The 27,215-nt window shown below is 43.3% G+C and overlaps 1 protein-coding gene across 2 annotated transcripts in view; it reads right to left on the reverse strand.

Annotated features, from left to right (window-relative positions):
- The window catches only part of Cers3 (ceramide synthase 3), a 98,923-nt gene that overhangs the window by 30,538 nt on the left and 41,170 nt on the right, over positions 1-27,215 (reverse strand). For both annotated transcript variants that reach the window (XM_037198802.1, XM_028872857.2), the window contains exons 3-9: positions 23,234-23,348; positions 20,905-21,023; positions 18,630-18,687; positions 16,566-16,616; positions 15,045-15,137; positions 13,781-13,909; positions 10,414-10,520 (exon numbers count right to left, since the gene is read on the reverse strand). In XM_037198802.1, the coding sequence (XP_037054697.1) occupies positions 10,414-10,520; positions 13,781-13,909; positions 15,045-15,137; positions 16,566-16,616; positions 18,630-18,687; positions 20,905-21,023; positions 23,234-23,348 (672 nt within the window). The remainder of the gene's footprint in view (positions 1-10,413; positions 10,521-13,780; positions 13,910-15,044; positions 15,138-16,565; positions 16,617-18,629; positions 18,688-20,904; positions 21,024-23,233; positions 23,349-27,215) is intronic.

Raw genomic sequence — 27,215 nt, forward strand, 5'->3', positions numbered from 1 at the left:
GATTGTGAGAGCCAGAGGATCAGGGAGCTTGCTGTGAGAATGTGTCTTCTAGGAATGTTAGCAGCTACACCCATAAAGTCTCAAACATGTGACTGCCTAAACACTTCCTGAACAAGGACAACAACAGACATGCTAATGTGGACAAAGACCATAAGGCCTCAAGCCCACACAAAGAACTCAGGCAGCTAAGATATGCTGACAGCTGGAGAGACAGCTTTGCCCAGGAAAGAGCACACCAACTGGTTATCTAATACCAAATGGTCAGGACTGAAAACACACGTACATACAACATTCTGATGACTGAGCAGGTTGTATTTATGTATTGAGGAATAAATATGTATCTAATAATACATATACATATGTAACAATAATTAATGAAAAAAGAGATAATGAATTTGAAAGAGAACATGGGAGAGTTTGGAGGGAAGAAAGGGAAGAGGGAAATGACATAATTATATTAATCTCAAAAAATAAAAGTAGTAATAATAACAGAAAAGGGAAAGACAATAAATACTTCAGGCCACTGGTCATCCGGTCTCTGTTGCAACCACTTAATCCTGCCATTGTAAGAAAAGAGCAACTATATGGCACCTTGCATACAAATTAATGAATATGGCTCGGTGAATGACAATAAATTTTATTAACAAACCAGAGTGTGAGCTAGAGTTAACCCTAAGGCACAGTTTGCCATTGCCTGCCACGTATCATTCTATGTAACATCTGTACAAGACCCATTTCACAAACACACTACAACTCTGTGGGGCGGGTGGTTTTTTTGGTCTTTTAATGGGTTTTGGTCTGGGATAATTTTCATTGATTGGGGGATTGGTTACAAGTTGTTGTCAAGAGTTAGGAAAAGGGCTAAAGCAAAGGAGATTAGATTTACGGTTCTTGTTTAAAAAAAAGAAAGAAAAGAAAAGAAAAAGACAATTACTAGTTTTAAATACTTTACATTGGATTGGATTGTTTTATATTGTATACAAAATATATATATTGAAATTGATATTGTTAGAAAATACTATATGTATATTTCTAACTGTATTTACTGTTCATTTAACAATGTAATACAATTTTCTGATCCTTGAATGTTATTATTACCAACTATTAGGATATAAAGAAATGAAAGTTAGTAGTTAGACCTTATAATAGAACTTGTAGTCATATTAGGTATGTTTTCAAGATTGAGCAGATATATTTTAGATAGACAGGTCATCTTCAAACCCTTCAGAGATCTACAGAATATGGCATTTAAAATGTTTTAATAACTTAGAAATTTTTTCTTTTTTGTTACGACTATGAGACATGTCAGTTCAGAGAAAATATGGGCATTGAAAAAACTGCAATTGGAGTTAACTTTCATTGTGGCAAAAGTTAGCCACTGGACAACAAAGTATCCTCGAATCAACTGCTGACAACAGGACAAAATGGACAGACAAGACACGAAACAAAGGACTACTGATTCTTGCCAAAACAAGTGTGGTTATGGTTTTATCAAAAGGCATTTTCTGAGGCCAGGACAATATGGCACCATCCCTGAAGTGGCCTTCGCAATTCGGAAAAGGTATAGTGCCCTTTTCTTGGAAGGCAGCTGAACAGGCAGTGGGCCGATGGCTTCTGATGTGCAATGGAACAACAGCTGAAACAGTTATTCTTGAAGAGTAACTAAGCTCACACCTCTCAATAGTAGAATGACATTTAATAGAGGGATGTGGAGAAGAACGGGATGCTGAGATGAAGCCACACACACACACACATAGCCAAGAAGAATGGACAGCTGAATTAAAAAAAAAATCAACAATTTCCAGAATTTAAAATCCTGAATCATGACATGACACTAGTGGAATTCAGGTGTTTCTGGTACATGGACTGCTCTCACCCAATGTGAGGTTGAACTGTTTACCTTGTGTACATCCTACTTCACAAATGAGTCTGTCAGATATGCTAAGCCTATAGACTGAAGATGATGCCCCAACACTGCGGAGAAAACTCAGATGATTGTCCAAGCAGCTGGCTGTTTCTGTCAACTCACAATTTTTTGGAAGTTGCTTGCATAAACTTCCTGTTTTTATTTTTGTTAGCTAATATTATTTCCTTCTTGGGTCTCTGAGGGAGTTGAAGATTAGTTAGTTATAGTTGAAGATTGATTAGGATAGAAAGTGAATTAGATACATTTTGGACTTACCAAAATAGGATAGATAATGGAATTATTTTCTCTGATTTGTCAAATACAAATGGACTAGACATTGTTTAGGTATTTATTACTTGTATATATTGTATATAGTTATTGTACTTTTGTATATAGTTTTTCTTATGTTAGTTATGAGCTTTTTCCTTTTTTCTTTTTATTAAAATAGAAAAGGGAAAATATGGTGATATTTTATTTGTACTAAAATGTTATTTGTATGTTAATAAATAAAGTTGCCCTGGGGGTCAGAGCTATTAGCAAGCCATAGGAAAGCTGGGCGGTGGTGGTGCACACCTTTAATCCCAGCACTTGGGAGGCAGAGCTAGGTAGATCTCTGTGTGGTCAAGGATACAGCCAGCATTGGATACACAGGCCTTTAATCTCAATACCGACCATAGAAGACCTGGAGGTCTGTACAGACAGGCAGTGACGAGGCGGTCATGTGGTTGGGTTTACAACCAATGAGAAGGCAGAACCGAAAGTCTTTATAAAGACTTTAACACAGGAAGCACCTCTCTTTTGGAGAGGTAGGACCACTGCAGGAAAAAGGGTAAGGTTTTAGCTCTTAGCTCTGACCTCTTGGCTTTCTTCTTTGCATTGGTTCTGTGTTTCTTATTTAATAAGACGGTTGGTTACATCTACACAACTCTTCTCTGATAAGACAGTTAAGTTCCTCCCAAATCTTCATTATATTATAAAGAACATAGCGGGAATTATGTGAGACACATGTGATTAAGACTGTTGGATTCTCCTTTAAGAGGAGCTAAGATCCTAGACCAGAGTCAGACACCACACTCATTTTGTGTAGTAATGTATCACCCAGCTGTGTGCAACCACACAACTTTGTTCTTGTGCCCAGTGTGACAGCACCACTTCCTCGGATAACAAGCAATGGCATGTTTTGTCAGTCTCCATGGAAAAGAGCATTGACTATTTATAATGACATCTTACCTTAGATGAGGCCACTATATTTACATGTTATTATTTTCATTTGTTCTTTTGTGAACTGTTTGTATATGATAATTAAATACAGTGGCTCTCCCCCCCATGGGTGTGAGGGTATTTACTGGTTGTGGGAAACTTACAAGTTGCTATGCCCTCTTTTTTCCCTCCAGCACTGAGGACTGGACTCATGGTCCGGTGCATGCTAGGCAAGACTCCACCAGAGTAACACCCAGTCCACATCACAACATTTTTATATTTCTGTGTCTGTTCACCTCTCCAGAATAAGAGTCTCCATGCTATTCTGGGTGCCCCTGAATTTATAACTTTCCCCGGGGTCCCTGGGCTGACTTCAGCCTGCTTTTCGGTGACAGATGCCCCATGGGTGTGTCTCCCCAGCAGGCAGATTCCCAAAGCCACAGCAGCATCTGTGGTCATCTGTGTTCTCCTTTCTCCAGATCCTTGCCCCTTACCCAGACCTCTAGCAGAAATCTGTTAGTGTCAAAACTGACAAAGGAAGACACTGGAAAAACGTTCTTTTCACAGTTTGCCATGTGAACTAGCAAACACATAAAAAATGCTCACTGTGATTCATGTGGGCCTGGGAGAAAATCCTCACTAGAGTGAGAATGACCTCCTGCTTCTCCTTGTGGAACGTGAAGGCAGAAGACAGGATTCCAGTGGAGGATTCTTTCACTGCATGTACAGAAACCCCTAGGGCAACACGAGGGGAAATTCTGGGGGTTGAAAGAGCCTCAGTGGCAGTTTTCTCCATAGTGAGAGCTCTGTAGCTTAAAACTCCTTTAAGGGAGAGAGGGCCAGAGGTGGGTGGAGATGTTCTGGTAGAATTTCACAGCAGGATAAATTAAGGGTGTGGCCTTCCTTTTAAGAGCGACGGGAAAAGTTGATTTTAAATAAGGATTGAGGCACCTGGCACAGCTTTCCCAGGGGGATCCATGGCATGATGCCATTTGCCATAGTTCCCTAGTCATGGGGTGACTGCACCCCTGATGCCTGGGAGCTCTGGGGAGACCCACAGCCAGCCTAGCAAACCTGCAGAACTCCTGGAAAATAAGAAGCCTCTGCCTCTGTTGATGTGCATACACTCTGGGAGCTGAGCATGGGGGGGGGGGGGGGGCAAAGGCGGGACTCTGGAGCCTATGAGAGGCAGGTCAGAGATCACAGATTTCAGGGATGGGCTCCAGTTCGTCTATAAAATAAGTCCATGTCCCCCTCATCTTGGAGTTACAGCACTGCCCTTGGTACCTCGGGAAGGGCTCAGCGCACAGTAAGCCCTCAAAACATGGCAATTAAAGCCATCGCCCTTGCTGCCTTTCTGACTTCAGCTGCTTGCGGGGGGGGGGGGGGGCGGGCTTCCTCTCCTAAACATGAGGCCCAACAGGAACACAATTAGAGCGGCCCCACCTCTGAGCTGCAGAACTGGCTGGACTCTGGAAGGAGGCACTTTAGAGTACAGATAAGGCCGGGAGGAGGGCGGAGTGGGAGGAGCCTTGGGAACATTCTCTGTGGGAGGGCAGAGGGCATGGAGGGGAGGGACCATTGTGATACTGGTCTGCCATTCTTCAGGACCTCCCAAAAGGATGGTCCAATCTCACTTTGTGCTACCGTGGCACTGGCCCTCCCCGACAATCTATGAGCGCCGACATGTATGCTGTTGGCCTGCTCCCCACTTTACCATGCCCCCACTTTATACCAGCTGAGTGGAATTTTTCTTTAAATGGGGGTGCCAGGGTACTGTCAGGCTACGGAGATCCTAGAACCACAGAACTTTACTCTTTCCAAACTGAAGAGCTGCTGCTGTGGATCTAACTCCTCAGGCTTAGCCTCTCTGTATCTGGCTCTGCTTCCACTCCTCACCCTTTTAACCAATAGAGTTAACACAGTGTGAACAAATCACAATTTTGCTGTAAATAGCAGCTGGTTTTGCCAACATCATCCACAAGTTCTATTCTCCAAGTGAGAATTTTGGATTGTAGGTGTCGGGTGTTTTTGTTGCTGTGTTTCTCTCGCTAATTGAGGGTGAGAATTTTGTGTTCTTGTAACACCAGTGGCTGGTTCTGGAGATGAAGCAATGCTTGGCATGCTTGGCATGTCCTGGGTTTCCAGGTAATGGTGTAGATGAAGACAACACAATAGACACTCAGTGAAGACAAACCCTTCGCCATCCGGGTCAGTAACTAATGGAAAACTGTGTACTGGGCAGTGGGTTACAGTTCAGTAGGAGAGCGCATGCCTGGCGCCCACCTCTACATTCAACCCCAGCTCTGCCTGGAAAGAGCCAAGATTTCCACTCTGTATTGTAAAGGCCCTTCTTTAGCTGTTTCTTGTTGTAGTTCTTTTCTTTTAAATGTGTGTGTGTGTGTGTGTGTGTGTGTGTGTGTGTGCACAAGCGTGCATGCGCGCACCTGTGCTGTGCATACACATGTGTGCATGTTTGCATGTGTGTGGAGTCTGAGGTTGATGCCGGGTGTCTTCATCACTCTTCTTTGTTTATGGAGGCAGCGTATCTCACTGACCCCAGCCTGCCACAGGAGCCTCTGCCTCTCCTGATCAGATTACAGGCAGCTCCCTATGCCTGCTTTTCATTCTCACTGTTTTCGGGCACTGGATGGACCAAGCTGGTCCTTGCATTTGCATGGAAACATTTTACCCACTGAACATTTTCCCGGCCCTAGTTTTGGCTCCCTCGTCATATACTGTAAGTACAGGGTCTAAATGCTGCAACAATCACGTAAGAATCAAAGAGCTGGGAAAAACAAAACAAAACAAAAAACTGTCCTGGGTAAATGTCTTCTGCACACAGCACATGGCCTGACTCCATGTGGTGGGGGAGCAATAAAAACAATATAGGGTTGTTAAAATTGAACATGGAAGTGGGGTGATACATTTTCTGCAATTAATTACTATGTTGTGATTCTATAAGACTGCCCTTGCTCCTAAGAAATGTATGATAAAAGATTTAGGGAAAAATTATTAAGTTGATATTTAGAACTTTTAAATTGTTCAAAAGTGTGTGTGTGTGTGTGTGTGTGTGTGTGTGTGTGTGTGTGTGTGAGTGTGTGAAAGAGAGGAAGAAAAAATGGGAAAATAAATGTGTAAACTGCCAACTGGTAAGGGGTAAATACAGGCTGCCCTGTTACATACTCCAGATGCTTTCTAAGGAGTAAATGAATAAAGGGATCTGGACTAATTGTGAACAGGCTGGCCCCTGAGATGCTATGTTCCAAGAGTGATCATTGTCATTGTCTTAAGAAGGCAGTAACAGAAGACAACGGGGGGGGGGGGGGGGTCGTCGGGTCAGGAGCTCCCACAGGGCACCCTGCTGAAGCCAAACTCTCACCCTCCACAGGTACAACCCTCCAAAGTCTGGTTCCCAGAGTCCCATCTGCAGCGGTGGCTCAAGGGAGTGGCCTGGGCCCCAACAGAGCCTTGCTCCACTACCCAGCCCCTTTGCTCTGTGGCAGCACCAGGGCATGAAACTGACCCCAGCACCATAGAAGCCTTGCTTAGGCTTTGGAGGAGCCAGGCCCCAGCATTCTGATGAAAGGATCCATTGTGGCCTTGTCCTCATTTTTCACTGATAAGAACACCAACTAACAGCACTTTCATGCTTCTAGTTCTGTATTTTTTTTTTAATCTCCCTTTCTCCACTATCCATTCCAAGTTGTTACATGGTCCCAATGTCCATAACATTTCCTTCCACACGTGGATTTCAAACCCAGGGTACCATTTCCCCCGAAACTAGTGATGGCTGGATCACTTGAAATTGAGATCTGAAAGCCAGCGACCGACCAGTAGTGAGGAAGAAAGGTGACCACGTGCACAGCAGCTTCTGGGCATAAGGATGTAGCATCCTTGTTGATGGCTTGAAATGGGTAATTTTTTTTCTTTTAGGGACATAGGAGAGACACAGGTCACTACTAACAGTTTGTAAAAATGTGAATGAAGTGCGTGTGTGTGTGTGGGGGGGTGGTTTACAAAGATTTCTGCTACGCTTGGCCACATCTCCCACTTCCTGTCCTCTCTACACCTACAGTGGCAAATGGAAGGAAAGAACAGTAGCCATGTTGTGACTTGGCTGTGAACTTCGGCTTAAAGGACAGTTAGGGTTTACACATCAGAGTGTCCCTCCTTGCAGATCAACCAGTCTAGAGGACATTGATACCCGATCCTGTGACTTATGGAGCAGACTATCAGGAGTCAGGGAACAGAGATAATATATCAATCAATTCCATAAAAGAAGGACATGAAGTTGGGAGGAGATGATACAGGAAAAGGCTATCCTGAGAGAGGTTGGAGAGGTGTTTGAGGGGAGGAAATGATCAAGATACATGGTATACATGCATGAAATCTCCAAAGAATGAATGTGATTTTAAATGTCACTATGTGAACACAATGGTTGGAAATACAACGTGAAAAACACTAGTCTGTGATCTTCAGATAGTTTTGATAAAAACACAAACAAATGGAGTTCCCAGGCAATGAAATAAAAGCAATTCTGCCAAGGCCAACTTGGATTTCTGACTAATGAAACAGTATTTGGGAACCAACAAGAAGTCTGACTAAAGGCCTAAATGAGGTGAGTCTAATTATTAGCTTCAGAAATGTTTGAAAACGATTTTCAGAAAAACTGACATCCTCGGTTGCCAGTACACACTGGTTGCTCCCACATCGGGCCAGTCAGTACACACAGGTTCCTCCCACATCGGGCCAGTCAGTACACACCGGTTACTCCCACATCGGGCCAGTCAGTACACACAGGTTCCTCCCGCATGGAGCCAGCCCCTTCTGTCCATCCGGCTGCATTTGCAGGCTTCCCTGTCAGCCATTCTCTTTGCTGATTGGTGCAGCTGCTGGGCTCTCTTCTCCAAGACCAGCTGGAAAGGTTCCTGAACTAGAGAACCAGAAGGGCCTCAGCCACTGACTTTCCTCGATCCAGGCACGAAGGCTGTTGGGAGCTGCTGGAAGCAGGCTGCTTCTTTCTGAGCCTCACTTCTGCCCCTGGTCTGCACTGCCTCACCTCAGCCCCCCTCAGCACCTCTTTGGTCAGACTCCAAGGAGAAAGGCTCACTTGAGTCACACCCTTTACCTTTTCCTCTAGCAGTTTACCATCTCAAAACGGGGATGACGATCACTCTTCCTGTACCGAGAATGATCTACACTGGATCCTCAGACACAGCAGGAGGAATGGAGATGAGCGTACAGTTGCAGAAAGACTAGAGGAATCAAGTCAGGGGAAAGCAAAGCTGCTTGGGGAGATGACGGAACGAGCCGAGAGAGGGAAAGATGGATGGTAATGTATGGGCTCCTGCCCGTCCTCTCAAGCTTCCAGGTGAGCCGTAGGTGGCACACCTCCAGTAGCTTTCTTCTGCCTCACGGTACCACAGACAGGGCTGCAGAAGAACAGAGTGCTGGGACACAGATGCCCCACAGCACCTCTAGCACATGTCCGAGTCTTGAAGCAGGGGCATCTGTTATCTGCGCACTGGTTCAGTGATCGATTCCCAACAAGCTCTGCCTGGGTAAGACTTCCTAGAGAACTGAAGCCACAGAGTTTGGGACAGGTGGCTGTAACAAGGCCAACACCAAGGAATGACAACTTCCCTTTGTCATGATGCTAATAGCATAGCAAAGTCCAAGTTGATGGGATTAGGCCAGAGCAGGGCACTGCAGGGCACTGCAGCTGGAAGCAGTTCTTTTTCTGAGTGAAATCACTCTTCATTACAAACCACTGAGTGTTTTCTCAAAGAACACCATGACTCCAAACTTCAAGTGGCTTGGTGCAGTTCATCTAAACTTTCTGAACAATGGGAGTCATTGTCAGCATGGAATCTTGTTACCAGCAGACTCTGACAGTCCAGTCTGTCAACACTGGCTAACCATTGTCTAACACCTTAAAGATGGTGAACAGTAGTCTATGTTGCCCTTCGCTACCAATGGGTGAATCCAGTGTAGAGGTCAAGAAAATGTCAAATGCTAGTTACTGATTCATCCAGAAATTCAGAAATGCCAGCAGCAGCAGGAGCCCTGGAATCTAGAATTTCTAAAGTCACCATGTACTCAGCTGGTGGCTTGTTTATTAGAAATCATGAAAAGGTCTGAGGTACATATTCTCTGTTGCAGTATCAAAGCCAGGACCTGCACCATACTAGAGAAGCTTCTCGGAGTTCCCTCAACTGAGGGCTTCCATGCAGTCAAGATGGCTGCCTGGGCTTTAGAACCAGTCTTAACAAGAAACAGTATAATTTCCTTTCTTGGAGTATTGTTCCAACCTTGGGGGTGTGGTTCCAATGCACATTACATGGCAGGAAGGGACATGATGTGACTTCAGATGTCACACTTGAAATGAGGAAGCCAAGTGCAAGTGAGGGGCCATCTGTAGGTGTTCAGACAAGAGCCCAGCTCGAGACCCAGCCAATGACTGTCACCAACTAGTGTCACCAAGTAGCTGGTTGTACATGGATTTCTTCAAGCATGTGGATGAAGAAGGCCTCCAGAAAGTTCCAACTGTAGTCACTGTTAACTACCTGGCCTCCATCTGATTATAACCACATGAGAGACTCTAAGGAGTAATGACCTCAGTAAGGCCAATCACCTTGAGAACCAGGAGATGTAACAAGGATTAACCAGTGACTTAAAGGGATCTCTGCAAGTTGACCTGTGGGTAAAATCTAGTCTAAACATTTGTTTCTGCAGTCTTCTATTGAGAGGAGCTGAATAGCTCCCACGCTAGCCCTAGGGTTGTTTCTAGGCTTTTCCTTCCAGGCCACTGATGCTTCCCCATGTTTATACTGGTTTCTGTCAGTCAACGTGTAGGGAATTATGATTGTTGAGGATGGACTGTCATGGGAGATATCATGCCAGGGACCTCCCTCACAGTAGCCCTATGGCACTCAGGGGGCAGCTGTGACTACTACAACACAGAACACCCCATTCTTCTAGAGGCCTAGCGTCTGCCTGTTGACTGAGTGACCAGAAAAGCTGCTGATCACAGAGAAAAATCCACATGCCTGAGGCAGTACAGAGAGCACTAGCTACTGTCCAGCCACTGAAGTGCCCTCTGTGATAGTCCCATGTTGGAGAGAATTGTTTTAGTTACTTATAAAAACATAACCCACAACATTGTGTTTTTTAGTAAAGCTATACAAACGATTCCATCACATTCTCTGTCCGGCTCAATTTGCCAGAAGTAACTAGAAGGAATGGAAAGGTGAGGGGATGGTGTTGTGACTCCACGAGGCAGGATATGGCACTTGCCTACTCACCAGAATGGGAAAATGATGAATCGGCTGATGAAGAACACGACCGAGAAGATCAAGAACAGAATGTTGCAGGTTTGCTTCCATCCAGCATAGGAGAACATCTTAGCGGACTGAAAAATGGAGAGGCTGCCATCAGTTAAGATGCTCGTGGCATGGATTTTACAAATAACTGGATAAGGACTTGTCTGAAAGCAACCTGGGGAAGGTCTGGGCTGTGAATGGGGGCATAGATTACATGAGATTAGCCATGATGATAAACCCAGAGGTAGAGGACAGCTCTGTGTCCCTGTGCTTGAATTTTTCCATAAGAGAATGTCTTAAAAGACATGATAACTAACTACAACACTAGAAGTCAGCACAATGAATCCCAGCATGCATTCTGTAGAAACATCTACTTCATATCTTTGAGAGGTGAGCTGGTCTGGAGAAAGCCTGGAACAGGAGTGAAATGTGGTGAGCTTGGCTAAAATGCTGCAGTCGACATGGCATTAAGGATGCACCCATTTAGGGAGTCTGGTAGTTTGGATGGCAGATGTCCCCCATATATTTGAATGTTTGGTCATCAGTTGATGGCACTTTTTGGGCAAGTTATGGAGCTTTTAGGAGATCTAGCCTTGCTGAAGGAAGTACAACACTGTGAATAGGCTTTGAGGGTTTATACCACTGGCCCACTTTTTGTTCTCTCTCTCTGTGTTTTCCGTGTGTACTTGAGACGTAATCTCCCAGCTTCCTGCGCTGCTGCACGTCTTCTCCACCATTGCGGATATTTACTCGTCTAGAACCACACACCAAAATAAACTTCTTCTGAAATTGCCCTTGGTCATGGCATTTTATCATGTCAACAGAGAAGTTACTAATGCAAAGGAGCATGGCTTAGACTTGAAAGGTTCCGAAATTACACTGTGGAGGCTCAAGGCCTTCCTAGAACAAAAAAAGCAACACCTATGCCCTCCAGGAGCATCTGAACTGCATTTTCCATGCTTTCCAAAACTTCCCAAGGATGACAACATTAACATCTTGTGAGGGTAGCAGAGAGTACCATAGGAATAGCTTTGGCGGCTAACATAGAGAGCAATGTGCCTACAGAGTGGGGGATGGGTAAGAGACAAGGCCAGAGTCTTAGAGCGACTAGAATGGAGGGCATAGCTTTCTTCAAGGTCAGAAGTCAGGCCAAGGTGGGAAGGTGGGTATGTGCACAGCTATCAGAATCTCTATGAGCCCGTTCTTGGGGGCAAAATGGTACTGTTGGGCAGAAATCCCTTCAATACCTCCTGGACTGTATAATGATGAATGATAAATGGCAGCCATTCATAAATGCTAAGTATCAATTGGGATACATGAAAATGTTGTTTCTGGGTCTGAATTTGGACATGGAGAATAACAGAGGATCAGAAAGATGCCAAGAAACGGCAATGAACAGGGCCAGTATAAGAAAGTATTGTAGGTGTTGAGAAGTTTGTGTTGTTGCAAATCTGGAACTAAGAGATACACCACCTATCTTGAGGCTGCCAAAGATGAGCAGGCTCTAACTCGGGGAAAGTCGGCATGAGCAAAAGTGGTGCCGGGTCTGGGTTCAATTAGAGCTTGACTAAGAAAGCAAACACGTGACAGCGATTCAGAGAAACCTCTGGTCACACATCCCTGGGAGAACAGCAGAAAGAGGCCCCGCCACCACCACCACGCAGGGTTGTCTCTACCCCCTGCTGTTGATGGAGGGCACTAGCCTTGTGTATGAGCCTTGAGTTAGATCATGACTTGTGGATCAAGAATGACTCATGACTAGAAACAACATGAGGCGGCACTTATATTTTAACCATGAAAGGACCTCCAAGTCTGACATGCCTTTTTTTCCTGTTTTTTACCTAAGAACTTGGAAAATTTTCAAACAGTAATGAGCTAAACATTATAATATACCATAAGGGATTGATATGACTTCTCATGTTACAGCTGGGGCTAAAAAACAAAACAATAAGTAATTCGCCCAAGTCTCATAGGGAATTATGCTATGTCTATGAGAAAGGAGAGGGAAGGCTGGGTAAATGAAGCATCCAGACCCAGCATTAATGTCTAGCTTTCCCTTAAAAACACAATGGCAGTGTTTTAATGCTGGACACACACCAAAGTGAGCAAACGCGTGTTCAGAAGCTAGGCATGAGTATGTAATTCTTAACTCAGGCCTAATGTAGCTTCCTCGTCCGCCAAGGCCACTGAGAGGAGGGCAGAGATGGGTGCTCGTGGCAGAGGTGGCTGTTTTCAGAAAGCAGTATGACACAACCCTGGCCCAGCCCTGCCGAGCTGCCCTGAGACACGGGATAACCCTGCCCAATGCTCTGTGATGAGGACAGTTTACAGATATCTCAGAGGCCAGCTGCTTTGACGTGACTTCACAGGACTTCTGGTTACTTCTTAAATGGAGTTGGGCAAACTACCTTCCCGTCCAAGGGCTGAAGCTGGCCGGGCATTAAGAAGGGTTTTCATATTTTCAAGTGTATAAAAACAGAGAAAAAGAAAAGAAAGAATATATGACATAAATCACATGAAGTCCACAAAACTAGATTTACTCTCTGGCCCTTTATCAAAAACTGGCTGAACCCAAATCTGGAAGAATGAAATTCTATTAAATTTAATTTCTTCCATATCAACCTATGTTCAATCATTAGCACTCCAAGGAGCAATCCCAAGTGTACAGTAATTTGGCATTGTCTTCCTTGGGTTATAAATGAGGGCACTAAGGTGACCCAGGAACTGGTCCTGGGAAATGCTGTTGTGATTACAGGGGAGGCCTGACAGAGGGGACCATTCAGTCAGAGCCCCACGCCAACAGGAGCTGATGCTAGCAGAGGCGGAGAAACAGTCCTGCCACGCCTTCGTCCTCATAGACTGTGGGATGTAGAAACAGGAAGGCTCTAGTCTCACTGTTCCCCGCTTCAAGACACTCCAAGTCCTCTTTCCCTCGTAGAAAACAAATGCCGTTTACAAACACCAGTTGGCATTCCCTAAAGCAAGAAGGATTGGAGGGAGCTGTCCAACTTCGAGATTCCAGAAAGCGACAATTCCCAAGCTCTGCCTCTTAAAACCTTGACTTGGTTTCTCATTCAAAAATCTCATCTCCCTTCCTGAATGGGCAGCGGTTGCAGCGGCCAGGAGCACAACCCCACAAAACAGCCTCTCGCTCCTTCAGCGCGGAGACTGCACAACAGACTCCAGGAGGTTTCATCTCAAAGGCTCCGGGAGCCCGCACCTTTTTAGGCTTCGGGCGTTTTCAGGGCGCAGGACCCCGCCAAATCACTCACAGATAATTCTCTCTGTGAGCACTTTGTGAAAAGCAGGACATGGCACTGTTATTATCTTTTAAATGGCAAACATTTACCTCCAGCCAGATGTCTGACACGTCGTGCACAAACATCACGAGGGTCCCACTGCGGATATAATTAGCACACCAGGAGAAGCTCATCAGACTAATGGCAGCCAGGTGGTGGATGACATGAGCGAGGAAATCCTGCATAAGGAGAGAAAATGGAAGCCATTAAGCAAAAGCAGTTATTTCCCAGTGACTGGAAGGGAGAATAATAATGGTACCAGTAACTTACATCTGCATGTTTTGATGTTTAGAATTATGCATGTGTGTACTGTATGTATGTATGTATGTACATATGTATGTGTCTATGTATGTATTTTTTTCTACTTCTTAGCACTTCCCTATCAGGGAGCCAGGGCAAGTATTAGCCTTATTGATGAAGTACTCAAGCTTTGAAACAGCCCTGAACACCTGTCACCTAACTGTAAAGTGTGGTACCCTTCCCATGGCTCCATACACTATATTCTGAGACTCTGGGGTTTTCTCTGAAGATGTCTGTGGGCTGCAGTGGACTCACTAGTGATGGCTGCATCAGCCTTCAACTCTAAGAGCGTTTACTTGAGGCAGCTCCATTTAACCTAATGTTTAGTTGACCTTAACTTTATTTAACAAACATTGCTGCACGCTAGAATTCTGCACTGGGTTAGTCTATGAAGATTCGAGGCACCAACAGTCTTTTTTAGTTGCTTTGCTGAGGAAATCCTGTGGCTGCACTGAGGGTCTAATATGACACCTGACCCAGTGATGCAGTAGACCAGACTGCCCTGAAATGTGTCACATTGTGACATTAAGAATACCTCAGTTTCCCTGCAAATAAAGCAAAGGTACTTGTGCTAAAACAAGATTTTTCATAGGGACAGCTAAGGATTTAGGGCAGGTAGTCATTCCAAAGTCTTTGAAAACATTCGAAAGGACTGTATAAAGTAGTCTGCCATCAAGTAAAAGATGGGGCAGAGTTAGAGTCGTTATACTACCAAGGGTTTCCTGTGCACTAGGGACACTGCCCTCCAAAGATGAAGGAAACAGAAAGGAGAGGAGTTTTCTAACTCATCAGGAATACAGCTTCAAACATGAAGTTTCTATGTTTCTCTATAGGCACTTCTCAGGACATCAGAGCATGGGCATAATTGGAATTAATCTATGCACTGTCAAAAGCAAAAATAGCCATTGACAAGAGCTACTATACACAAAATACAATTTATAGGTAGAACTGGGGGCAAAGGAATGAAAAAATGTGAAGAAATGGATAAAGGCAGCTTTATAAACACACACTCACCTTCCTCTTGATATCAGAGCCCAGGCTGAACAGCAGTGACCAATAAAAGCTCATCTCCAGGGTGTAGTACCAGTACTGTGACGGCAGCAAAGGCTGAGGGAAGGAAAAACATCATTCCTCCAAGTTCAACCTCACAAGAACGCATCTTGATTTGATGAACCCACGTATACTCCACCAGACTGCAGGAAGCTGCGTGACTTCCAATCCCCAAAGGAGTCACAGATAAAATGTCAGGGTGTTTAATCCTTGAACGATTAGAAAGCATTCTAAACCAAGTGAAATGTTTTGACTAAAAAGTTTAAGAAATGCTATAGGTGTGACTGCCTAATTTTAGCTTAATGTGAGTTATTTTAGATATGTAATTTTTTAAGGACTCTAAAATTGTCTTCTGAATAAAAGTTACTAAATTTCTACAGCTAGAATTTTTCTTAGTCATGTTATAGTAGGGAATTTCTTGAGATATTGAGGCAAATTGTGACCTGAGGCATGTTAGTTAGTATGATGGACAATTATCTAATGCACCCATTGAATGTGGCTTTTTAATATCTACAGCCTTACATGGTGTCCTACCTCAGGACTATGGATTTCATCCTGGTATTTGGCCAAGGGGACAGTAGTCAATGTAATACAAGCATGGACTTCATGAGCACTGTTTAAGAAAGCTGAGCTATCATATCAAAGAGGCCACAACAAAGACTATTCAAGTGCCAGCTGATATATTAGGAGGGAGACCACCAGCTGACTAGGAATGTATGAATGATCTCAGTTGACACCACGTGGAACAGATCTGCTTCCATTAGCCTAGGCCCAATTGCCAAGCCAAATCCTGAGTAAGCAGTGGCTGGCATCTTAGGTCACTAGGCTGGAGGACAGCTGTTATGCACCAGGGATAACGGATGCTCTTGAGAAGGGTAAATGGGCTGGCATTAATGGGACTACATTACGGCCTGTGTGATGAGCAGGACTTTTCTTTCCAATACTTTCTTGTTCCCTCTTGCTGTTGTTTCATTTATTTCATTTCTATCATTTATTTTATGTGTATGGATGTTTTGTCTGCATGTATATATGGACCACATGTGTGTCTGGTTCCTGCAGAGGTCAGAAGAGGACACTGGATCCCTTGGAACTGGAGATGTGGGCAGTAGTATGCCACCATATGCGTGTTAAGACTCAAGCCCTTGTCTTCTGGAAGAGCAGCCAGTCCTCTGCACCACTGAGCCACCATTCCAGCCCACTTTCTGATTTTCATTTGCTTGTTTGTTCATGCTGAGGCTAACATGCTAAAAAGACTAATTTTGGCTGTTCCTTTGGAAATGGCGGCAGAGGACTACAAGTTCAAGGACAACTTGGGTGTGTACTGAGTTTAAGGTCAGCCTGAGCTTCCTAGTAAGAGTGGGTCACAAAAACAAAACTAACCAACCAACAGACAACAAACAAAGAAACAAAACACCCACTGCGATCTGGGACGGTGTCTTAACATGGGGTTGGACTTGGAGAGAGGCTACCTGAGGGAGGACGCACCTGCTTGGGGTAGTCACGCCAAACCTCCCAGAGGTCATATGCCCATGGTTTCTGGAAAAAAAAGAAGAGCCAGGAGAGAAGACACATTCTGTCAGTCAAAAGCAGGTTTCAGCAGCAAGCACGGCTCTTTGTGGTGGTGGTGGTTCTTGTCATGCAGACATACTGTTTCCTGTTGCTCAGACTCACTTGTGTTTCTTGTTGCTCAGACTCACTTGTGTGTCTCCTGTTACACAGACTCACTTGTGTGTCTCCTGTTGCACAGACTCACTTGTGTGTCTGTTACACAGACTCACTTGTGTGTTTCCTGTTGCACAGACTCACTTGTGTGTCTCCTGTTGCACAGACTCACTTGTGTGTCTCCTGTTGCCCAGACTCACTTGTGTGTCTCCTGTTGCCCAGACTCACTTGTGTGTCTCCTGTTGCCCAGACTCACTTGTGTGTTTCCTGTTGCACAGACTCACTTGTGTGTCTCCTGTTGCACAGACTCACTTGTGTGTCTCCTGTTGCCCAGACTCACTTGTGTGTCTCCTGTTGCACAGACTCACTTGTGTGTCTGTTACACAGACTCACTTGTGTGTTTCCTGTTGCACAGACTCACTTGTGTGTCTCCTGTTGCACAGACTCACTTGTGTGTCTCCTGTTGCACAGACTCACTTGTGTGTCTCCTGTTGCCCAGACTCACTTGTGTGTCTCCTGTTGCACAGACTCACTTGTGTGTCTCCTGTTGCCCAGACTCACTTGTGTGTCTCCTGTTGCACAGACTCACTTGTGTGTCTGTTACACAGACTCACTTGTGTGTTTCCTGTTGCACAGACTCACTTGTGTGTTTCCTGTTGCACAGACTCACTTGTGTGTTTCCTGTTGTACAGACTCACTTGTGTTTCCTGTTGCACAGACTCACGTGGGTGTTCACTATTGTACTGGCTCTCTTGTGCAGATCCATTTCTTCTGTTGCATACAGAAGAATGTTCCCCCTTGTGGGCATTGATCACACTCCTAAACACTGTACAATTCACTACTTACAGTGAATCTGGAGTCAGTAACAGGCCTGTCTTGTTGAAGGAACTATTTGAACAAATAAATAACCTAAGAAAGTAGTTTCTGAGTCAGTCACTGTATCTGCACCTTGAGTTGGGTTAGTAGCAAATGCCTACAGTCTCAGCCATTGGGATGATGAGATGGGGAGATTACGAGTTTGAGGCTGGCATGGGCTATATAGTGAGTTCTGGCCCAGCCTCAGATACATATTGAGAACCTGTCTCAAAGAAAAAAAGACACAAAAATAAGCAAGCACACAAATAAATAAATAAAAATGCAAAAAGGCCTTGAGACAATTGTAGCAATAAAACATCAGCAGGCTTATTCTGGGCCCTGCTCATACTAGACAAGGGTTCTGTCACTGAGCTACATGCATAGCCTGAGAAACATCTTGACTCCACACAGACATTTCTTAAACTGGTTAACTTTGGAGTATTCTGTCCTAAGAGAACTGCAAATGAAGTTCCTGGGGGAAAAGGCAATTTACTCTGAACCATCTGTATGGCCGGCTAACTGACTAGAACCTCAATGATTGTGGCTCAGAGTCTACTTTCGATTATTCTTGGGGCACAGTTAGCCCCATTAATGGCCATTTATTATGCATCTCTATATGTGACCTACCATCTTTATGGCTATCAGGCAAATCCACTGGGACATACAAACAGACCTGTAGCGTCTACCAACCAAAGGTTGAAAGTATTGCCTTATGGCACCTAGGAATACAGCTGCAAATCCCCTGTGTTCCTCTAACCTGCTTGTCTGGTGTTTCCACCAATGGCTTTGCAGAGTATTTTCATTATGTTTGCTTTGTTCTGCTACTATAGAACTTCAGGAAACCACCACCACATTGGAACATGGAATTTGGGGTAACTTGTATCTGTATTCCTGGGTCATGGTCACTTCTACTTAGCTCCAGAGTAAATTCTTTCTCATCCTTTAGAGGTGAGAGCTCTTCATTGATAGAATTCATGGCCAAAATATTTTAAATTAAAGATGAATTCCAAAGATATAAAAATGACAACTTACATCATAAAGAAATGCAACTCCAGCCACAGTTACCATTAAGTAAAATGTAAATCGCCAGCTGCCAAAAGAAAGAAAAAGCTTCACTCCTCTGTAACAGTGATTGACAGGTAAGGGGAAAGGGAATTTGGTACAAGAGGCTTTGAAGAACATGTATCCTAGAATATAAGTACAGGTTCATACCCTAGCTGTCATTTTATCCTAAAATCCACATGGAAGCACAAAAAACAAATTATAGAAAGAGCAATGTAGAACATGTTATATTACCTAATCTCAAATTATAGTCCACTATAGCACTATGATACTTGCTCAAGAAACAGACATGTAGATCAATGGAATATGATACTGTCACAGATAAAGCCAACTACTTTTTGGCAAAGATGTCAAAAATACACATTGGAAAAAAGACAGCCCCATAACAAAAGTTAATGAGAAAATAGGCTACCCACATTTAGGGCTTAATATGATTTCTATTTCTCACCCTATACAAAAATCAGCACACAATTATCAAAGATATTAATGTGAGACCCAAATCTTGAAGAATTTTAGAGGAAATATATGTAAAAATCTTCAAGATATAAACATAGGCAAGGACTGTCTTGAGTGGACTTGAGTACCTCAGGCCATTAATAAAAATGAGAATCGATTAAATTGAATGATGTGAAATTAAAGAGTTTCTGCACAGAGAAAAAATTAATGTAGGGAGAGACAGCTTAGGAAATGCTAGCTACATACCAGACAGGGTGACTATACAGACAACATAAAGAACTATAAAAATAAACAAAACAAAACAAACCACACAATCAAGAAATGGGCAATGAGCTGAATAGACAGTTCTCAAAATAAATAAAATAAAAAAGAAAGAAAGATAGAAAAGAAAGGAAAATGAATTCCCTCCCATGAATCAGGCCTCAAACCCAGAAAGCTATTGGTTGCCCTCTGATTCATGGGAGGGAATTCTCTCCAGGTCCTATAAATATAATCAAGGGCCTATGGCTGGAGGAGGGGCATATGCCCTAGAGAGAAATCTACTACTTCTGCTTTGTTGAATGGACATGCTATGAAATGCCTGCCAAATATTTATGTTCAAACCCACAGTTTAGTGCCATTCTCAAGATTGGCAAGTAAACTTTCTTGTTGCAGTGGCCAGCAGTTAATACCAGCCAGTAAGTGATTACTGTGTGTTTTCAGCCCTAACTGGGATATCTGTATCAGCCCCTGCCACAAGGCTCAGTGAACACTGCTGGAGATGGGGGTGAAAGGAGGTAAGAGCCACAGGACAGTGAGGAGTGCTGGGAAATACTGTCTCTTGCTTGGACATGGCCACCGTACTCAGTAACTCAGTAACCCAGAACAGACATGCGCAAGATCAAGCTGCAGCATTCCTCCATGGATGGAGGAGGGGCTCATGAGCCCCACCCCGAGCAGAAGAACTATCTGCAGATGACAGCATTGGAGAGGAGTCATTTACTCCCTAGGTATGGCCACTGGTAGGTTACCCAAGCGCGGGTGCACCCACACACGTGGGCAGTGCTTACTACACGCAATGGCTCATTGCAATAAAGACGAGGTCACGAAGATGGGAAGGAGATGTGTTAGGAGGGCTGTGGGAGAGGACGGGAGGAAGAGTTGAGGGTGGGTGTGATCAAAATCCTTTGGTTATCTGTAGGAAAGTCTGAGGGAAACGCTCTAGGATGCATCTCACACCCCTGCTTCTACAACCTTAAAGACAGCAGACATGGGAGAAAGTCTTAAGACTTTCTGACCTGAACCCTAGAAAAGAGAAACACCAGTTAAGACATGTTTATGGATTTTCTGGGCTTCAGGCTAAGGACATGAGGTCTGCACAGGCATTGGGTCTACCTCACAGGGTGGGTGTCTAGTTTTCCTACAAGAGGAGAGGTTGGCAAGGACAGTTGAGAATAACATCCTTTTCCACATTTCAAAAGGACTTTCTGAAGTATAAATGTTTTCCTTACGTTATTTAACAATGTACACTGTTTAAGATGGAATTCAAATCTTGGGTTTCTCAGCAGCCATTCACTGTACATTTGCACTAACTCTGGGTGCTGCTCTTCAGTTGGTTCCTTTGTTATTAATGAAACCATTCACATAAACCAAACTTGGTTTTGTTGGGGGGAAAACACAAGCTGGAAAGACCCCCACGGAAAGTGGAGAATGCCTTTGGACCCTTCCTCCCGTGCAATGTCAGTGTGCTTTCTGCCAGGATCATACCCTTGGTTATGGGAGCGTCACACAAGCGGCCCATTCTTCTTACCAAGATTCTCGGAATTTCTTCATCCTGCTGGGCCTGTCCTGATTCCGCCGACTCCTGAACCATCTCTCAACCTGGCGCTCTGTCAAGTTACACTTCTTTGCCAGTCCATAAACATCAGTCTGAAAAAAGGTGGAAAGAATGAACAAAGGATAAACAGTAGAGGGTCAGCAAGACAAGGCGTTTCAGCAGGCAAAGGCAGCACGCGGCTGCAGGAGGAGAGCCTCCACGGTGCACCCAGCACATGAGTGCAGGCCAGTGTGTGTGTGTGTGTGTGTGTGTGTGTGTGTGTGTGTGTGTGTGTGTGCGCGCCACTTAAGAACTCAGGCAAAGAACAGGGTCAGCTGTCAAGCAGTCGGGACAGTGAGACTAAGTACTAAAGCTTGGGTACTAGAGCAGACAGGCACAAGACTGTGAGCCTATTTATATTTATATTGCTTATGAAATCACATAAACATATACACAGGTTTCCAAGCCAAAGCTAAGCAAACAGAAAACAGAAGATGAGGCTCCTAGCTTGCTGATTACTAAGAAAGACCAACTGTCTATGCATTAGTAGCAATCCACATGTTTGAACTGTATGAGCTCACTAAGATTTATTTAGGGTCTCCTAGGTGCCAGGTAGAGTAGTAGAGTTTAAAATGTCCATCAAATATGATTTTCTACAGAGACAAAGAAACTTGCCTGAGAGCTGCTAGGACTTGTACAAGATGTGAAAATGGTAGCCCATGCCAATAACACCTAGGGTAGTGGGCTTTCTGTTACTTCCTTCAGTCTTTCTGGTAGTCACAGAAGATAATCCAAGAAAGCCCCCAGCAGGTGTTGGCTATCTGCTTTCACAATCAACCTGATATACAGCCTATTTCAAAATAGTCCAAGCTATTTCCAACCATTATTATAAAGTATAATAATGGTGATTGTTTCTCCTCTGGGAAGCAGAAGTTTTACAGGCTATGACTTAAAATAGGAAACAATGAGCCGGGCGGTGGTGGCGCACGCCTTTAATCCCAGCACTCGGGAGGCAGAGCCAGGTGGATCTCTGTGAGTTCGAGGCCAGCCTGGGCTACCAAGTGAGTTCCAGGAAAAGGCGCAAAGCTACACAGAGAAACCCTGTCTCGAAAAACCAAAAAAAAAAAATAAAAAAAAAAAAATAGGAAACAATGAAGATGATGAATTACTGCCCAAAGGTTACAAATCCCAAGGTCTGCCAGAACCAGGAAAAAGGCATGAATGGCCAAGAGGGCCAGGGCCATTTTGCAGCAAGGTTTGAACAGGCATGTTCTGTACATTAGACCTTTGCTAACTAGCACTCTCTGCTTCCACAACACCAATTTTTTGAAATGGCATTGATCTCTTGATCATTTTCTAATATAAGAAAACTTCCTCTTAATTCTGTAATTAAAAACAAAAAAATCAAATTGCCTAAAGCTGTCAGCTTCCTGCCCAAGACACAAGCTGCAGCTGATAGAGGAAAAAGCATGGTGCAGAGGATCCCACCCCAGAGGGCCAGGTGAGACCAAGCCCTAACATTCCAGAGAGGAAATACAGTCCTAGGACTCTGATGTGAAACCACTTTTTAAATGATTAATCAGAGCCTTACAGTAAGTTTAAGCTAACTGCAAATGAGTATTCTGGGGGCCAAAAGAGCCTGCTTGTGGACCAGACAGCTGGATAAAACAAGGACATGTGTGAAAAATGACTTCATGGACACTTTATGATGTATTTTGATAGGGTCACAATCATCAAAAGTATCAAGTGTGGCCTTCTCTACTCAAATGTTTAAAAACTATCATTAAAACGAGATTGTGAGGTCGAGATGTAAGATAAATAAATAATAAAAAATGAAAATGTGATATTATAATTTATTTACTTATTTACATTTTTAAGACAAGGTCTTGCTTTGTATCTCAGGTTGTCCCCAGAGTCACTGTGCAGCCCATGCCAGGGCCAAACTCATGGTGATGGTTCGGTCTCAGCCTCAGCAGTCCTGATTACAAGTGTAAGCCATGGTACCTAGCTTAAATTTATATATATATATATATACATATATATATATACATATATATATATATATATATAATGATGTTGGCTGCTAATGTGGGATCCTACAGCTGAAAGTAACACTTGAACTATCAATGTCAGTGACTTTATAATACATATTTATATCTTCTAACATTTGATTCTGTCAATAGAGCAAAGAAATCCATCTAATGAATCGAATCCTTTGATGGTCAAATGGAAGCTATTTTTTTATATGGACAAAGTAAGTCAAGATGACTAACCCATTAAGAAAGCAGGTCATTAAGTCTACAAATAAAGAGTTTTTACTTACATGTGATGGTTGACTTGTGGAATGCTTGAAGAAATTCTCTAGGATGGCATTTGGTTTAATTTTGTGCACTGTCTTTTGAATGCCAAATGCATTTGCTAGAGGTGTGGCAATAAACCTACAAAACATGAGAAGAAGGTTTGAGAAGTCAGAAGTCCAAGACCACACCAGAAAACCCAGGCTGTACCTTCAGGGGTCCAGGAAAGCTCAGGCGTTTGCTTGCACTGTTCAAGTTTGGACACTCAATGGTCCACATTGAAAAGCTCAGTCCGCAGGGCAGTGCTGTTAGGAGTTGTGGTAAGCCATCAAGAGGAAGGCCTAGTGGGAAGTCCCGAGGTCACACGTCTTGCAAGGGGATCACAGGGCCTCGGACTCTCCTTCTGCTCTCCTCCTGCAGAGGTGAGCTGTCTGCTCCACCACGTGCTCCTGCTAGGCTATGCCACCTCACCAGAGCCAAAGCACTAAGATCACTCAACCTTGACCTGGAACCTACATTTGCTTTATAAATTAATTGCTTTGGGTATTTTGTTACAGCAATGGAAATCTGATTAATACCTGTTGTCAATGGAGCTACTTAGAGCCAGTCTCTGCCCACCAAAAGTTCCAAGGAGAAAGCTGGGCATATGGCTAATGAGTATAAGCTAGCACTTGGGAGGGTGAAGGAGAAAGATTACAGTGAGTTTGGAGCCAGCCTGAGCTACACAGTGAGTTTCAGCACAGCATCGGCTACAGAATATCAAAAGACCAACCAACAAACAAAATGATAATGACAAAACACCCCCAATCTAAGTTCAAAGAGCCAATTTTCAGACCCACACACAGCACAGGGGATACTGTAAGAACACATGATGCAGTACACAGCTTAAAATTCATTTCATTGTGAATTCAAATACATTTATGGGCAAGATTTAGAAATGAGGATGAACTGTTGTGTTTAGAATTTCACTCTAAGACCATCAAGGGTTAAATTAAGTGTTCACTGTTTTATAAGAAACTGAAAAATGTGCTTTCCAAAGTAGCCGTACCATTTCACATTCCTGTCAATGGCATGTCACGTTTCCAGTTACCCCAAACCCCCCCAGGTGCTTGACTTTGTCGGCCACAGAAATCAGACTCTGTGTGTCGTTGCTTCTATTCACTTCCCACCAGAATCGCTATTCCTAAGTTCTGCTCCAACTTGAGTTTCATCTCATTTTTCTAGTTTCTTAAGAAATGTACTAATCTGAGTTTCCTTCATTTCTAAATAGAAGGGCTTGAAGCTGGAAACTCCTTCCAGCCCTGCTACTCCCACATTCCAGGAGGTTCTAGTGGAGTATGATCTTTTTCATTCAGTTAAAAGTATTTCTATCCAGGACAGGCACCAAAACTACACAGAGAAACCCTGTCTTGAAAAAAAAACCAACCAAACAAAAAGTATTTCTAGTTTCCCTTGTGATTCCGTCTTTGACTGGTTATTAAGAAGTGTGTTGACGTCGTTTTCACTTATTTGCTAATCTCCCGGTTTCTAGCACCACTTCATGTGTATGGGTGCCACCTGCTCACATTCACTGAGATTTGTGTTTGGGGCCTGGCACAGGGCATGTCATGAGGAGTGCCCTCTGTGCACAAGAGAAGAACACAAACCTGCTTTTGTTGGATGGCATGTTCTAGAGATGCTTGCTAAGTCTGATGGTTTATGTTTAAACCTATTTTCTTTCCAACCTCCTGCCTACTTACTCTAGCTGTTACTGAAAGCTCACAACTCTTGGGCTGGGATAAGGTAGAGAACTTGCTAGCATGCATAAGGCCCTGGGTTCCAGCCCCAGCACTGAAGAAAAACAACAACAACAACAACAACAACAACAAACCCATTAGTGTTAAGTTGCCTGTTTCTCCCTTTTATAATAACAGTTCTATTTCATGTCCTGGGACTCTATTGCTATACACAACCTTGTTTATAATTAGTATATCCTCTAAGAGCATCTTTTGTACTAACACTTTTAGGATCGATGCAGTTCAGTGTGTCTGAGGAGGGCAGCCACCCACTCTCTCGGCTACTGAATTAGTGGACAGCACTCCCATACTTTTCCTTTTACCCTACGAGTATCACTGAACTTGGAGTGTGTTTCTTGTGTGCTCCATATAGGTGGAGTGTGTTTTTCTGTCTCTTCTTCCCAGCCATACTTTTTAATTACAGCATTTAATCCATTTACATTTCATTACTAATTAGAAAGGATTTCTACTTGCCATTTGTGTAGCCGGAAGTTTTCTCAGGTACCGCCCAGCCCCGCAGTCCCACAGCTGCTTATAAAATAATCACTCAGATGCTTAATAGTATTTACAAACTGTATGGCCTATGAGAGGCTTCTTGCTAGCTAGATCTTACATCTTAAATTAACCCATTTCTATTAATCTGCTTTACCATGTGTTCTGTGGCTTTACTGGCCTGCTGGCATGTTGCTTATTTATTAACAATGGGAACAATATATATTCACAGCATACAGAAAGACATCCCCCAGTACATTTGGCTACTTGTTTTTCGTGTGTGTGTGTGTGTGTGTGTGTGATCCTTTGTTTCATTAATTTATTACTATCCTCTTTCATGTTAGATATTTCCTAGTATTCCATTTTTTAAAGCCTCCTATCATTTTTTTTTACAATTTTTAAAATTATTTTCTCAGTGGTTATTCAGGGATTATAATATACATCTTAATTTATAACATCCTGGTTCAAATTAATAGCAAATTACTTTCAATAGGATACAAAAACTCCATTATTTCTCCCCTTGTATTATCATGCAAATCATGTCTCTCTATATTATGTTCTAATCAACAGATATTTATTGTTATTATTTTATGCAACTAAACAAAGAATATAAAAAGTTTTACAAATGAAAATATGGTCACACTAACTTGGTAGATTTTTAATACCCATAAGTAGTGTAACTTATCAAAACCCTTGACAGTCTTATTTTTTCACTTCAGTCATACTCCTTTTTGATTTTACAACCTCTATTTGGTTGTCTTGATTTATAATTTCTATTATTTTATTACTATTGTGATTTGGTGAGATACTGGTCTCCTGTTTTTATTTTGTTCTCAAGAATGGTTGCTGCTAATTCTTTGAAAATCTTTCAAACAGCAAACTCTAAATTCTTTGTCCAGTCAGTCCAACACTTGGGTTTCACCAAAGACCCCGTCTTCTGTGTATGGACCATGATTTTCCAATATTTCCATATCTGCTCAGGATTCATTGCATGGTAGGCAGGAACTCTAAACCTCAGATGCCTCTCCACAACAGTTTGTTTTGTCCTGTTCACCTACTTGTGTGTTGAGTCACTTAAAAAGCCTGAACTGTATGTGCTGTCTGTCCTGTGTCATGAGTGGGTGCTGAAGTTCCTAGTATTTTCAGTTACCACCCCGCTAATGACTGGACAAAGTCCTCTTTCAACGCCCAGAGCCAACAAGGCTCTCAAGCTGCTGCGGCTCTGTGTACCCACTCGAAGCCAGGCACCATGACTCTGCCTCAATGCTCACTTTCTGTTTATAGAGCGCATCAAAATCATGTAGAGGTGAGAGCTTAGGGACACCTGGAATCTTGCCTGTACTTGAACAAAATGTTAAACATCAAATTGGCCTTCAAGATTTCCAAGAACATATCATAGCTCTTCATGGCCCCACCCTTCCAGACATCTCAATTCTCTGCGTTTCATTTGACCTTTTGGCTTAATCTAATTTTTGAACCAATTATTATTTCCCAAGGAATTTGATTATCTTTGTTTCTGATAACCATACTCTCAGGAAAATACTCTTAAAGAAAAAAAAAAAAAAAAACCCTGGGTAAACTCTGAGGAAAGCTAATACGAACAGCAACACTATGGCCTGTATTTACTAGACAATCAGGTGATGACCATTCTATATTAATAACGCTTTGAAAGACTTCCAACTCTCTCCTTCCAGTGAAAGTCAGACTGCAAGGGTTCATTGTACATGTGTGCTCTTGTTTT

This window comes from Peromyscus leucopus, chromosome 1 (assembly GCF_004664715.2).
Source record: "Peromyscus leucopus breed LL Stock chromosome 1, UCI_PerLeu_2.1, whole genome shotgun sequence".
Classification (NCBI taxonomy): Eukaryota; Metazoa; Chordata; class Mammalia; order Rodentia; family Cricetidae; genus Peromyscus; species Peromyscus leucopus.